We start from the raw sequence: 15,822 nt of genomic DNA on the forward strand, positions 1-15,822 counted from the left end.
GTGCAATGCATATGCCTCTATACTGTGTGGATTAATACCTGGTGCTCAAAACTAACTTATTCTAAAATATCTATTAAATATTGACACCGAATGTGTTCTTGTGAAAGGTTCTCTGTTACGATTTAATTTAATAAGTTGTGTACCTGTTACCACTCTGGGACTACAGTTGAAAAAGTGTACTGGTCCACGATTTATCCAAGATTGATGGATAACTGGCACTGGAAATTGTTTTTTTGAGCTGAATCTTTGTCAATGTCACATAGGCCTACAGTATGTTTACCAGTCACCCATAGACTTGAGTTTAGGGTTAGGCACTATAGGGTTTAGGTTATGGTTTGGTTGGTTTCATTAGGCTTGGGCATTAGGGTGGGTTACTTACTAAGTTATGTCTATGTGATTCTACCCAGAGCTATGGCTCTGATTCTAGTACCATAGATTCTACCCATAGTGCCATAGAGCTATAAAGGATTCTCCCAGGCAGGAGTGACTGAAGGAGCCACAAACGTTCCCCTGTGATTGGTCTGGCCCCAGTCACATGATTGTGGTAACCCGGAACAGTTCTTTCCAAGCACACAGTACAGAAGCTGTTCATATTCGCTCGTAGCGCACATTGACAGGTAGCAATCTGCTGTAATTCACACTGAAGAATTGTCTTTGTTAATATCGGGAATTTTTATGTGTAAATATGTCTTTGTTTAATTAGCCCTCCGGCTTTCTTTGGCCTATGCGTCATCGCTTTTAGCAAGTTCATGCCCAAGTGTTTCAGAAGCCGGGTATGAGTGTCAGCTAGCTGAATTAGCTAACATCTCAGCAGGCCCACAAGGCAGCAATTCTTAACTTGAATGAAACTCGTCCCCTCTTCGGTTGTGTCCAGCAAAGACAATCTAACGCTAGAAAGGTGACATTACGTGCGTAGGTGAGAACTGTCACATCATTAGTGTTGACTGTAGCCGACGACGGACGGACGGTGGATGACGTTAGGAACCTGCTAACGTTAGCTGACAACTAGTCTGTAAGGTGTGTTCTGTGTGTGTTGTGAATTTTGCAGGATTATTTATTACTCAAATATGCTGCAAGATTTGAGCCTGTGATCATAATGGTCCCTCTGACTGCTGTGACTGTCCCATTGTCTTTTAAGATTTCCCCCATCCATAGCCCACAGTGGTTTTCTCTTGGACCATAATTCCCCCCCTCTTCCCCTTCCATCATGGCTGCAGATTCGATGGAGATTGACGACTCTCTCTACAGGTAAAGTGTCATACATCAGTTATTACAGCCAGACCAGTGAATAGCTACAGCATGTTACCTTCACTGCACACATGTGTACAACGCTGCATGTGCTTATTCTTGCCCTAGGCTAGCCTCGATGACCTTGCAGGCTCATGCAAAGGCTAAAATATGTGATTTAGATAGCATGTTATGTAGACAGATCCCAGGTCATTATTGATCTGGTTCTTTATAGTTTAAATGTACAGATATTCTACTGTAATGATAGGGTCTTAGTTTACTTATGATCCTAGATGACTATTTCTATGCATTTGGTGTATTACTTTGTGTTCTTGCTTATTGTAAATCGCTCTGGATTAAGAGCGTCTGCTAAATGCCTAAATTGCTACATTAATTGTTATTGTCTGAAACAATATTCTTTCTATCCGTCTTACCGTTTCAGCCGGCAGCGCTATGTTCTTGGAGACAGCGCTATGCAGCAGATGGCCCAGTCCTCTGTGTTTCTCAGTGGAATGGGAGGATTGGGAGTAGAGATTGGTGAGTACCATGTTCTTGAACCAGGGGTCCCTATTTTGGGCATGTCATAATAGTATAATAGTAATGCAATGTGCTGATATTTTGTACCTTGACTATTTTCCTTTGACACAGAGTTGTACAACGAAATATGAAATGGTGCTTGCCCTAAGTAGTTAAAAGAAAAATATATTTGACACAGTATCACGTTATTACGTTGTGACCCCCCCCAAATAATCAATCATAATTCCAACCTTGACCTGCCATCGAGCAAAGATATGGTACAATTGGCTTGGGCAGTTACAATATCATTGAAAATCACTGTTCCTTGTTTTTCACAGCCAAGAATATTGTGTTGGCTGGTGTAAAGGTAAGCGTTCTTTTGATATATCCTGCAACACAGATTAAAATGTATTATTATAATACTTTTTACAATATCCTGTAGAACTGAATTAACTATAGGAATTTTGTGTTTGCGCACGTGTGTGTTCTTGTTTGTGTGTCCGTCCACATCCGTTTTCTCTTCAGGCTGTTACTCTCCATGACACCAAGCAGTGTGAAACCTGCAATTTGGGCTCCAACTTCTTCATCCGCCAACAGGATGTGTTGAGCCAGAGGAAAAGGTAAAGCCGATGGCAGGGCTCGCCACTTCTCCTTTCTTACAGCTAAGCTTTGGTTCATACTATAGCAGGTCGCATTTGCCTATATATTTCCCCATTTTGTATTGCTCTATATTAATAGAGAGGGTTCTAGAAACAACAATTGAGTGTCCTATGTCGGTGTCTTTGTCTTTTTATACGTGCATATATACACACTAAATCGTCCTTTCTCTCTCAGAGTGGAGGCGGTCTTGCCTCGGGTAGCAGAGTTGAACCCATATGTCCATGTAGACATGTCTTCCTCTACTCTGGATGACAGCACTGACCTCAGCTTCCTTAGAAGATACCAGGTTGTGTATCACTCTCCTCTTTGTAGCAGTGTGCCTGAATGAACTGGGCTTAGGTCCCAAAATTAAACAATTGTTAAGAGGACATTTTTAAGCTGTTGTACTTTAAAACATGATGTGTTTTGTTTTTTTACACCGCACATTGCTTAAAATGTTGTCATTTTCAATGTTAAGACTAATTGGATGAATGGTACATGTGAGGATAGTCCTTGTTCATAGTTCATGTTATTCTGTGGGAATCCTTTGGTTGAATTAATTTGGTCCCAGACTTTAGGACAGGAACACCTTTTGGTGTTTTTACTCTTCAAGACGGAAACCCATTTTTGGGGTTTGTACAGTATATAGCAGCAACATATTTTTGTAAATTTAGTTTTTCCAGAAAGGTCAGGATTTAGAAGGCGTTTTTAGAATCGGCCTCAGTCCTAAGGGTTAAGAGCATTGTTCTGTTTAGCTCGCTGATGTCTCTGCCAATTCTACAGGTAATAACAAGGTCTGACTGAATGACTCTGCTGTCCTCTGCTGTGTTCTCTCTAGTGTGTGATTCTGACTGAAGCCAGACTGAGCCTGCAGAAGAGAGTGAACGAGTTCTGCCACTCACAACAACCTCCCATTAGAGTACGTTTACACGTTTGCACTAAACACGGGTGATTTTCACCCGGACAATTTTATTTTCGTAATTTTCATAGTGTTGCTGATGTCTGATTTGGGTGGGTCTTTCAGTACCTTCATGATGCTCCGTGATCATAGAAGGTAGGTTTGTTTCCCTGCCCAAATCACTGGTTTCTTCTACAGGCAGGTGTTGGAATACATTTCATCCGTGATTAGTGATAGAATGAGGGAAAAATCCCATACACCCACAATGGACTTTATTTTTTCTTATTTTTCACTGGACCATTCTCGCATGTCCCAGGAATGGGTGGACCAAAGGAGATGTCCCAGCTCTATTATTTAGATTTTTAGGATTATAAAAAATAATAATACCCATGTTTTTCACAGTCCCCCCCCCCCCCTCCATGATATGTGAAAATATTAAAGAGGAGTACCTCAAGTTGCCATGTATTGCTGTACTTCAATATTGTTTTTCATGGAATATCTTGCATTGGGTAAAATATACCTGTGTTTAGTGATGGTGTGACAAAAAGGATGTTAGTGTTCTAGGATTAGAAGGGTAGTGACTCTTGGTTGTTTTCTAACCTAAAATCAAAGCATAATCAACTGACTGATGTCATCTTCTCTTCCTGGTAGTTCATTGGCTGTGATGCCTATGGGATTTGCGTACGGGTGTTCTGTGATTTCGGAGACGAGTTTGAGGTGTTGGACCCCACGGGGGAGGAGCCTAAGGAAATCTTCATCCAAAGTGTCACTCGGGTATGGATGTATGAACTTGATGTTTGGTTAATACAGTTGTTTAGCAATGTTGTTTTTGGCAGCAAATTTAGATTTTAGTTTTAGTCACATTTTAGTCACCCGGAATGTTTTTGTGTTTGTGTCTAGTTTCAGTCGACTAAATGTCATAAGATTTTAGTCGACTAAATATACAGTTGATTTAGTCTACTAAAATGTATTTTGGTGGGCCTTCATGCCGTCGTAATGCTGAAAATAGTAGATCTGCTATTTTCAGCATGCAACCAAATGTAAAATGACTTATACTGGATCTCTTGTCCACTAGTCTCCTTCCTATCAATTAGTCTAGTTTTTAGCTGTTGAAAAAATTGTCAATATATTTAGTCTTAGTTTTAGTCATCATAGCTTAGTTTTCATTTAGTTTTCGTCAGTGAAAAAAGGTAGTCGACGAACATTTTTCCTTAGTTTTGGTCGACAAAAACAACACTGTTGTTTAGGCCCCATTTGTATCACCCACAAGTACAGATCATGTTCCTACATGGATAGCTTTGCTGGTCTTCTTTGGTGTTTCATTTCAAATAATTGCCTTTTGAATGAGTATGTTTCCTCAATGTATTTGACATTGTTGTGTTAAGAGCGGTTAGATGGCGGAATTAGGGCAAAAAAGCAAACAAGCTAAAAAGCAAACCATCACAGTGAAATTCCACCCATAACATTAATGTATCCCCATTTGCCCTTTGCACTTCCAGGACAACCCTGGAGTTGTGACCTGTATGGACAATCGCACCCACGGCCTGCAGACAGGTCAGAGTGTCTTATTCAGAGAGGTCAATGGCATGGAGGAACTCAACGGCACTGCAAGGCAGGTTTCAGGTATAAACCTATTGGCTCACTGCATTTTGGATTCATTGAATTGCATATAGAATTAATTAAATAATTAATCATAGAAATTAATAGTTGTATTGACATTTTAGTACAACGGTACGACAACTTAAAAACATTTTAAAACAACAATATCATGAGTCATAGACAGTAAGCTACTACATTTGTCATATGCCTGGTTATTTATATCGGGTCATTTATCTGCTGCATTACATTGTTAGGACTGTTGCCTCTTTCATGCTGAACTACTTTCTTTACACATCTTCAGTTCATTGCTGATTAATCAGATTTGATGCAGTGATATAAAGCCAGTCACTGACATAATACTGGTAAATACTGGGGCTGTAAAATAGGTCTACACCTCTGATGATATGTTAACTTGTTTTTCGTAATCCCAAAACTGTCATTTATTTAAAAGTGAAATACAAGCTGAATTGTGAATACTACACAAAGTATTACTTTCATATCTTTATACTTTGTTACATCATTCTTGGTTGATTCCCTTTGTTTGTGTGTGTGTGTGTGTGTGTGTGGTGCGGTGTGTGTGTGCGTGTGTTATACAGTCCTTACACCACACAGTTTCGCAATCGGGGACACGTCCCATTTGCAGCCGTATGCACATGGAGGGTTCTTTGTCCTCGTGAAAACTCCGATAACCTTAAGCTTTGTAAGTTAACTTTCAAGTCACTCAGCAAAGAAAACGTTAGATATTGTAAGATTCATAGAGCTCAAAGTGTGTGCGTGTGTGTATACATGTTAGGAGACAATGGAGAAACAGCTGTGTGATCCTCAACTACTGATCCCTGACTTCAGTAAGCCAGAGGTGAGAGTTCAGAGCAGCACTGGTTCTGTAACTACTGATTGGATTGATTATCTGAGTGAAACTTAACCATCACCCTCTCTGTCTGTTTGAAATGCACTCATCAGGCCCCACTACAGATCCATGCAGCCATGCTGGCACTAGACGCCTTCCAGGAGCAACAAAGCAGACTGCCCAATATTGGGTAACCAAAATCTATTTACTTCTTGTCATTGTCCCGCTGCTTTCTTTCTAATTGAATACATAAATGGTAAATAAAAATGGTAAATGGTGCATTTATATAGCACTTTTATACAAGCACTTTGCATAGATTGTGCATTACATTCACCCATTCACAGACACACACACACACACACACACACACACACCCCGATGGTAGAGGAAACCATGCAAGGCACCAACCTGCACATCGGGAGCAATTAGGGAGGGGTTCAGACTTTCAGAGTGCTCAAGGACACTCTGGGGGAGTCCGGGATCGAACTGGGAATTGGTCGCTCTACCGGCCACTGTACCCCTGAGCCACTACTGCCCATTGTGCCCAATACATGCTCATATCCCCTGCAAGTACTCGTTTTGTAGGGAGTCCCCCACAATTAGTCTTTATAAAACAGGACTCAAGCTCCTGCCCCTACACATTATTAAATATAATATACCGGTACACTAAAGGGTAAGAGCTCTGGTTAGATAGCAAAACAGACTAAACTGCATCATTTTAGGTAGCTGCATTTTCTTATATTATTGGGTGGCCATAGCTTAGCGCCTTAGCGGGTAGAGAGGTAATCTGGTATAAAACATTTGGTTCACTTCCTGACCCCGGAATGAATCACATTTTAATCACTTTCTTTCACTTGACTTTGGCTTTCTGCGATTGTTCGATTATTGACATAATACCTACTGTATATCCAGAACCATAAAATAATATGATTTGAAGATGTAAAAAATAAAACACAAATAATAATAATACATGCCTACAAAACCATTTAGATTAGAACCTTTCCAGAAACATTTATGGTTTGTTAACTCAAGTACATGTTTGATTGTATGTGTGTTCCAAAGCTTTCTACAGCTGTAGCTGAGGATAAACTGTTCTCCTGATTCCGTATTCTTCATGTCATGCTATTTACTCCAAGGGAGGTAAACTCTTGCTGTTTTTGATGTTGTCTTCAGGTGTTTACAGGATGCTGAGGATATGGTGAAGCTCACAGAGGAAGTAAATGCAAAACTCAGGAACAAAGTGAGCGAGTCTCTTGTTTCATTATCTTGAATGGTGCAGGTGTTCACACATTCTATATCATGTTTATGTTTTTTAATAGAGGAGGTATTTTAGTTTTTTGTTTGTATAAAATCAGCATTTCCCAACCTGGGGCCATTAGGATATTGCAAGTGGAACTTACTGTAAGCTATGCTATGTTGGCTCCATTGATCCAATTTGAAACACAATTGATCGATTGGTCATCGGCTGCCATGTTAAGTGGTCAGATGGGTGGGCCGCCAACACTTTCAACATTTTCAAGTGGGCCTTGATCTAGAAAATGAAACCACTGTATTATAGTATGTTTTTGTTTAGTTATTTTCATTCAGTCTAATGGTTCGTTATCAAGTATCTATCAACACACACTTGCTCTTTCACCCTTTGACCTCGTCTCCTTTGCACTTCTCCTCCTGCCTGGCCAGGCTCCAGTGAATGCTGAGTTGGTGCGCTGCCTCTCCAGGACAGCAGGGGGAGCCCTTCCTCCTTTAACAGCAGCCACAGGAGGCCTGGCCAGTCAGGAGGTCCTCAAGGCTCTCACAGGGAAATTCACTCCACTGCAGCAGTGGGTAGGTCACAAGAATCTCCATTTCACCACTTTGGAAATGTGGTGTAATAGAGGGAACAATGAGGGGGACTAGTATAGACCTGTGGGTTCAATGAAGTATATGTTTTGGGGTCCGTACGCCTTTCCGACACGTGGAAAATGACCGGATTAAGGTTGGTGAACATGTTTTAAGGTTGTCGACCGGATTAAGGTTAGCAAACATGCACTGCTCCGTGCTTGCGGTTATGGTTAGGTTAGGGGTTGAGGTAGGTTGTCGTTGTCGGACCAATGACTGGTCTGAACTTATTACTGCACCCTTAACGTTTTAAGTAGTGGATAAACAGCAGGCAGTACTGTATGGTACCGATGAATGTTCATTTCCTGTGTTTTAGTTTTACCTAGATGCCATCGAGGTCGTACGACCGCTCCAGTCTCTCTCTGCTGAGGAGTTTGCCCCCAGGGGCAATCGGTACGACGGACTCCGAGCCTGCATTGGCGAGTCCATGTGTCTTGAACTGCACAAGCTTAGGGTGTTCATGGTGAGCACTGCATGCACACTGCCTAAGATCACCAGATCTCTGTGCTTTTACATCCGTATTGACCTGGGCCCTTTCCTACTCTTCCAGGTGGGCTGTGGGGCTATTGGCTGCGAGATGCTGAAAAACTTTGCACTGCTTGGCGTGGGATTGGCCAAAAGCTCAGGAGAGGTATGGAATTCTAGTGTCTCCCTTACCTCTTTCACCAAATGATTGGTGTTCTTGTGTCTATTGGATTTTGATTCTTGTGTTGTCTATCCTCCTTCCTCAGGTGTGCATCACAGACCCAGATCTTATAGAGAAGTCGAATCTGAACCGACAGTTTCTCTTCAGACCACATCATATACAGGTGAACAAAGATCCTCTCTTTCACTTCTCCATCCTCCATAGGCTCCTTGGTGTGTGCACCGTGTAACTGATCTCTACACATCGCAGAGCCTCTTTCCACCACTTTACCGTGGATGCACTGTGTTGTTCCTGCGTTTATCCATAGTATCCTTAAACTTAATTGATCCGTTCTGCCTTTATCCTACGCCATCATGTGTTGCTTTCCAGAAAGAACAGAAGGTATAGTCAGGACGTAGGAGTTTGTTCTACCTGCTCCTCCTACATCCTCTTCTTCCTCGCTGTGTTCTTCCTCAGAAACCCAAGAGCACCACAGCAGCCACGGCCACTCTGGAGATCAACCCAGAGCTGCAGGTGGACTCTCGCCTGGACAAGGTGTGTCCGTCCACCGAGAGCATCTACAGTGACTCCTTCTACGACCGGCTGCATTTAGTGGTCACAGCGCTGGACAACGTGGAGGCCCGCAGATACGTGGACAGGTCAGTGGTGGCGACGGAGCTGTTGATGTCATTGTTGAATCCACATCACAAGCAGTGGTAGGAAAACGTACTTGCATTTTAAAACAAGTAAAAGTATCAATACTGCAATGTAGAACATTGCAAGTGAAAGTCCGGAATTCCAAATGTACTTGAGAGTAAAAGTACAAAAGTATCGGCATCAAAATACCAAAAGTAGAAAGTACTCACTATGCAGAATGTCCCATTTCAATTTTTCAAATGTATACAAATATTTTTTAAATAGCAGATCTACAAGCTCACAATGCGCTTGTAGATTGGTTATTTTCAAATGGCCAAAATCTATCTAGGTCTGAAGTGGTAAATTTATGTTTTGTAATAATATTCAAAATCTACAAAGTAACAGTAAAAGTACAATATTTGGATCCGAGATGTAGTGAAGTAGAAAAGTATTGGAAAGTACAAAACTTTGTAACTTAAGTACAGTACCTAAGTAAATGTACTCAGTTAATTTCCACCACTGATTACAAGGCAAGCCCTTCATTCAGCGTTCACCAAATCATGACTTCCCGCTGAAGATTTGACTCGCTCTCTTGTCTGTCGTGGGTTAATTTCACAGTCGTAGTGTGTCCAGTCACAAACCTCTCCTGGACTCTGGCACCATGGGAACCAAAGGACACACAGAAATCATTGTGCCAAACCTGACAGAGTCCTACAATAGCCATGTGAGTCTGGTCCGCTGGAATTAACATTTGTCTTTACTTTAATCACATTAACCCTGGTGTCCTTATTTTGGACATGTCATTAAAGGCAAATATTATGAATATTACATTACATTATCAAAATCTACAAGCTTTACAAAGTGTTTTAACAGGGTTTAAGTGGTTCAAACGTGTTTATATTGTCCTGCAGTGCTTTGAGTGTTTTCTTGTGCGTGTACTTGCCAGAGGGACCCCCCAGAGGAGGAGATCCCCTTCTGCACACTGAAATCCTTCCCGGCGGTCATAGAACACACTATCCAGTGGGCCAGAGACAAGGTCTGCCACCCCACAGTCACCCAGAGCATATCACTGTCTTATAATGAGACTTGAATGGGACTTAAAGGGACACTTCACCCTTTTTGAAAAAAAAATATATGTTAATGACATTTAGAATCTTTAAAATACTTTCCTGGGGGTCTTTATGTGTGTAATATGTGGTTTTAGCTATCTTAGATTGTAGCAGTGAGCCCAGTGTCTCTGATGTCATGGACACTGGTCTCACTACCTTCCTGGACTACAATTCCCATAATTCTTTGGTGCACTGCTCCTCCTTGTGGATAGGGGGAGAGCTGTCTTACTGAGACAACATGTAGTCCAGGAAGGAAGTGAGCCCAGTGTCCATGACATCAGAGACACTGGGCTCATGACTGCTACAATCTAAAATATCTAAAACCACATATTACACACATAAAGACCCCATGAAAGTGTTCTAAAGCTTCTAAACGTCATTAACATATATTTTTTTGCAAAAAGTGTCCCTTTAAAAACTAATAATCAGAATAGTGACAATGACAATAGAACGGATATGTCAGACATTGTTCCATTTTAGGTTTTAGATACGAAGAAATAAATATTACATTTTCAATGTCAAATTAATGGATGATGAAAGATGATGTTTAAAAAATATATATTACATTTTCAATGTCAAATTAATGGATGATGAAAGATGATGTTTAAAAAATTATGTGAGTGAATTTGAATAAATTACAAATAAGGTGAGCATATCCTGCAAAATGAAGAGATTTTATGGGACGAGAAGAGAGAAGAGAATGGGACGCAGAAGTTCTTAAACGGACATAAAGTAATACAATTATTAGTCTGCGTCTCTGCGCTAGCGATACACAGCAGACTAGACTTTTTACATGCTCAAGCCTGAAAGAGGCTTGTGTTGACGTTAACCGACATGTATTCTGCTAAGGCACACAAGGGAGAAGATTGAATGTCCAAGTAGATTAGTAGAAAGGTGGCCATGTGCGGTAGATATACGCTGTCCTATGCAAAGTTGATCACCAACAGACCGAAATATATCTACCGGTATCTACATACTTTGTAACCATGAACCCTTTCTGTTTCTGGTTGTGTAGTTTGAGAGTTCGTTCTCCCACAAGCCCTCCATATATAACTTATTCTGGCAGACCCACTCCTCAGCTGAAGCTGTGCTACAGGTACTTAATTATGCTGTGTTACCAACTGCAAAAATGTGTTCATCTCCATAAACACTGCTTCTGTGTCAACACCTCAGGTATTCCATATTACACTGATGGAAATACTGCTTTTAAATCCTTTCCTTGTGTGTATTGATGCAGAGGATGCAAGCAAGGGAGAGTTTGGAGGGAGCATTCCAAGTTGTTAAGCTGTTAAGCAAGAGACCTAGTCAGTGGGTGCACTGTGTCACTATGGCCCGCCTCAAGTTTGACAAGTATTTCAAGAGAAAGGTAACGTATAAACCATATTCATATGGTGGCCATTTTTCTATTACTTCTCAATGTGTGGCGTTTCCCACCCTCTGACTAAGAAGCAAGACAGAATGTCTGCCGTGTGAATATGGCCAATGACGGAAAAGGAAGAGTCCATCTCCCCTTGATATATTCACCCATGGAGCTATAAGTCACAACATGTTTGACTGACCTTTTGTGTTCTCTTCATGTAGGCCTTACAACTGTTGCACTCTTTCCCCCTGGACACACGGTTAAAAGATGGAAGTAAGTTTGTCTCCCAAATCTATATCTTCTGTATACAGACACTAAAGTCTCAATAAAAAAGGAATATTTATTGTTTGTGAATAATCCCTTATGTCTTATTCCTCAGGTTTGTTTTGGCAGTCACCTAAACGACCTCCGTCGCCTATTGAATTTGACTTGAAAGACCCTTTGTGAGTACGCTGTCATATTTTATGTTTAGACACCCATGTCAGTTTCTCGTGCACTCATGTGCCATGTTGCCTTGTCCTTCCCTTTGTCCCACCAGGCACTTAAGCTTTGTTGTCAGCGCAGCACGACTCTTTGCAGGACTCTATAGCATCCCCTACTCAGAGAAGGTAAGACTATCTGGCAACATGCACGCTGGCACACACACAACACAAATACATGCTTCTACCAGAATTAACGAGATTGTTTTCCTTCTTAGGACCTTACAGAGGAGGCGGTACACAGGATTCTCAGTGATGTCCAGATTCCACAATACCAGCCTTCTGAAAAAGTAGGCTCATATTGGTCGTTATCAGTTTATACACGATAATGCGATATTAGTGCCTGTTTTATAGAGCCTAAGCTGCTTTCTAGATGGGGCGTGTGTACAACTTTTGTCCATGTCTTCCACCCCCCCCAGCTTATAGAAACCGATGAAGCTGCGAAAAAGCCAGATCAAGCAAAACTGTCACTAAGCAGCGAAGAGGAGAGGCTGGCTATCACGCAGCTAGAGGGAGCCATCGCTGCTAAAGTCACACCAGGTTCCTACAGTACATACATAACGCTACACAGTCACACTTTTAAAGCTGTCTTTCATACCCTAATTGCAACAGTTGGGCTTGTATGTGCAGTGGTGTAAAGCATTGGTTCCCAACCTTTTTATACTGAAGTACCACCTCAATAAATATTTGGCTCTCCAAGTACCACCATAATAACTGTTGTTAAAATACAGGAGCATATACTTGCCATTTTTGTTCTATTCCTAAGCCAATAATGCTGCTGCTCTGACAAACCTGTGTGCGTGTGTGTGTGTGTGTGTGTGTGTGTGCGGGTGTGCGGGTGTGTGCGGGGGAAGTACAGGGAAGTTGTGGATGACCCCGCACCAGTTTGAGAAGGATGACGACAGTAACGGCCACATGGACTATGTTGCATCGGCGTCGGCTCTGCGAGCCAGGATGTACTCCATCGAGGCCGCCGACCGTCTGAAGACCAAGCGCATCGCCGGCAAGATCATCCCTGCCATCGCCACGGCGACCGCTGCAGTGGCTGGACTGGTGAGCTGAGCAGGGAGCACGTCGTATACCTCACGTCAGCACTCATTTAAAGGGGAATGGGCTCTATGCACACAGAATAACTCTTCCTACTTCCGGGCCGCTTCCCTACTTCCTTCATAGGTGTTACCAATGATACTAATTAAGGCTCTGTTCCATCTAGTGTGCAGTGGTTCTCAAACTTTTTAATTTCAAGGACCCCCATAACTCGTAGAGTGTACAAATGGAACCAAATGGACCCGCAAGGGACCATTTGCACACTATGCACTGGTGTAGCAGAGTGTTTCCACAGTGAGCCAACATGCACAATAACAGCACCCTGACTCTGTTTGACCAGAATGGAACAGAGCCTTCATTAGTATCGACGGTAACACCTGTGAAGGAAGTAGGGAAGGGAGCCAAGTGCTTTCCAAAATGGCGTGTGTGCATAGTAGCTGATTTTTACTGAATTATGTTGATAATGTATGAACCACTGTTAGTGGCAGGGGGAAAAAAAGATTATGATATATGGCACTGGGGCATTCAGTAGGTAGGTGGAACCAAACGCTGGTTCTGGTCGAGGCGACAACATTCTGTGGACTCATTTTAACAGATGTAAACAAACAAACAAAAATTGCGTGATTTAAGAAGAGATTTACCGTTTGACCCGCACAGCGGGTACATCGGTATGGAACGCTCTGTGTGGAGGGTATTTTTCCCCGCTTCTTATATTTGCAAGGAAATGAACACTGACTTTCAAATGGCTGTCTGTGGCCTGTTCTATATGTAGTAGTAATAATGAATTATACCATTGTTATATTTTAATTAGGTAAAATAAGTACGGTAAGCAGCAGTAATCTTATTTAATTTCTTTGCTTTGGATTGTCCCCCACTGCTTGGAGTGGGTGTGGCTCTAAGGAGGGCTAGATGGGTTCATCCGTCCAGCCCTTTTTGTCGTCAAAAAGTCCTGGCTACGTTGACCTGAAATGTATGTGCACAGTACATTGTGTAGATGCTCCACAGAGGATGTCCCGCACCCATAGACTTTTTCTCTTGTGCTGCCATTAGGCCTAACTTTCTCCTCATATAAGATATCTCAAAATCTTTTGGGCGGATTGCCATGAAACTTGTCGAGTGCATTCCCGCTCCTTAAAGGTATATTCAGTGATTTCACTCAAAAAACCTTAGGTTTCGTTTTTGGCTGTGGGACCCAGCCTTTCGTCCAATCAGGATAGAGAGTCAAAAACGAAACCTAAGGTTTTTTGACCGCCAGGGGTTAACTGGGGACAGGGAGGAACTCCTTATATGGTCAGCACACTCTATAGTAGGGAGGATTATCACAACAAAACAAAAAAATAAGTGATATTTGAATTAAGTGAAATCACTGAATATACCTTTAAGGATCATTTCGGGGCTGCTAGACGGGCTCTTTTAGCCTGGTCTTTTCATTATTTGTCCTGTTTCATTGACCCAGGTGGCTCTAGAGCTGATAAAGGTGGTTGGAGGCTATGAATTTGAATCCTTCAAGAACTGCTTCTTTAACCTGGCCATCCCTGTGGTGGTATTTACTGAGACTGCCGCTGTTAAGAGAACACACATCAGGTAAAGAGTAAGGCATGCACGCGCGCACACACACAGAGACAGACAGACAGACACACGTGCAATGTATCAATCTCTCTGTGATCTCCTGCTCAGGGACAACATTTCTTTCTCGATTTGGGACCGCTGGACCGTCCATGGTCACGAGGACTTCACCCTCTCCGACTTCATGAATGCAGTGAGGGTGAGAAATAGTTTGTTCTACAACAATATTATAGTAACGGTATACCCTTAATGTACAAGCATATCTTTTTGTCCTCATTTATCCTCCAAACAGGAGGATGATGTTGATAACTTCTCGTTGTTCTGTCTAAATAGGAGAAGTATGGCATCGAGCCCATCATGGTGGTTCACGGTGTGAAGATGCTCTACGTGCCTGTGATGCCTGGACATAGCAAGAGACTCAAACTAACGTAAGCGGTAGCCCATTGAGACCTGGAATGCATGTATGTCACATTAGTGTTTAACCATTATTTTATACTTTAGCTACTGAAAAATAGCACCTTGTAGATCTGATTTTCTAATTTTAGTTATCTTTAATCTCTTCATGAAATTACTGAAAAAAATGTTTTTAATTCATGAAACATTTTGCTTTTGTGGGAATGTTTTTTGAAATAATCATCAGCTAAAACTAAGGGGACCCCTAACAATGTGTCCGCGACCCACAAATGGGTCCCGACGCAGTGTTTGGGAACCAGTGGTCTAAGACGGTGAACCGACTGCCTCTCGTCTCTCCTGCAGGATGCACAAACTAATCAAGCCATCGGCGGAGCGCCGTTACGTGGACCTGACGGTGTCCTTCGCCCCCGAGGCAGACGAGGACGAGGACCTCCCCGGACCTCCGGTGAGGTACCACTTCAGCGGCGACGACGCAGACGAGATGCCCTGAAGCCTTCCTAAAAACGCCACTCTCTGACCTCTCGTGTCCTTACGCCCATCCACCCCCCCCCCCCCACCCCAATACATCCTGCACCGTAAAACCCTTAATCCATTTCATCACTCTGACTGTACAAACAGAACCCAGTTAGACACTTGCATCACGTGTCAATTTGGTTAGGTTTGTGCACACTGAGGATTTTATCGTGTGCTTTACCCTTATACAAGTACCTTGGGCCAGGGCCAAGAGCTTTCCTATGCTTCGTGATGATCTGACCAGGGATAACGCCTAGCATCCTCCCCTAGCCCCCCTGGAACGAGTATGGCCAGGTCACAGTTGTTTTCAGCCCTGTGGACCACTAGACGACTCCAGTAGCACTTAACCTGTGTACATAGTTCCTCTCCGTTCTGTTTTCTACTCTGGTTGAATGCACAGCTCTGCCTGTGTCAATGCCTTAATTAAATAACCTTGATCGTGTTTGTGGCAATGAGTATCTGACTAAAA

At 42.4% G+C, this 15,822-nt stretch overlaps 1 protein-coding gene across 2 annotated transcripts; it reads left to right on the forward strand.

Annotated features, from left to right (window-relative positions):
* The first annotated feature begins 587 nt into the window (after window positions 1–587).
* On the forward strand, window positions 588–15,795 carry uba6 (ubiquitin like modifier activating enzyme 6). 2 transcript variants are annotated; one of them, XM_083765824.1, is made up of 32 exons: window positions 588–1,017; window positions 1,139–1,248; window positions 1,670–1,764; window positions 2,082–2,110; window positions 2,269–2,363; window positions 2,578–2,689; window positions 3,221–3,301; window positions 3,932–4,054; window positions 4,780–4,903; window positions 5,476–5,579; window positions 5,673–5,735; window positions 5,840–5,916; window positions 6,900–6,966; window positions 7,407–7,550; window positions 7,921–8,067; window positions 8,155–8,235; window positions 8,336–8,413; window positions 8,707–8,888; window positions 9,484–9,589; window positions 9,812–9,901; window positions 10,990–11,070; window positions 11,212–11,340; window positions 11,556–11,607; window positions 11,714–11,777; window positions 11,873–11,942; window positions 12,032–12,103; window positions 12,233–12,353; window positions 12,673–12,866; window positions 14,317–14,444; window positions 14,538–14,625; window positions 14,760–14,854; window positions 15,183–15,795. In XM_083765824.1, exons 2-32 carry the CDS (start codon window positions 1,208–1,210, stop codon window positions 15,328–15,330), a joined length of 3,081 nt encoding a protein of 1,026 aa, XP_083621950.1. In that variant the 5' UTR covers window positions 588–1,017; window positions 1,139–1,207; the 3' UTR covers window positions 15,331–15,795. The 2 variants fall into 2 exon arrangements, with proteins under 2 accessions (XP_083621950.1, XP_083621951.1); XM_083765825.1 differs by having other exon boundaries at window positions 588–1,012.
* The last annotated feature ends 27 nt before the right edge of the window (window positions 15,796–15,822 follow it).

This window comes from Protomyctophum parallelum (genome assembly GCF_964188405.1).
Source record: "Protomyctophum parallelum genome assembly, chromosome: 5".
Classification (NCBI taxonomy): domain Eukaryota; kingdom Metazoa; phylum Chordata; class Actinopteri; order Myctophiformes; family Myctophidae; genus Protomyctophum; species Protomyctophum parallelum.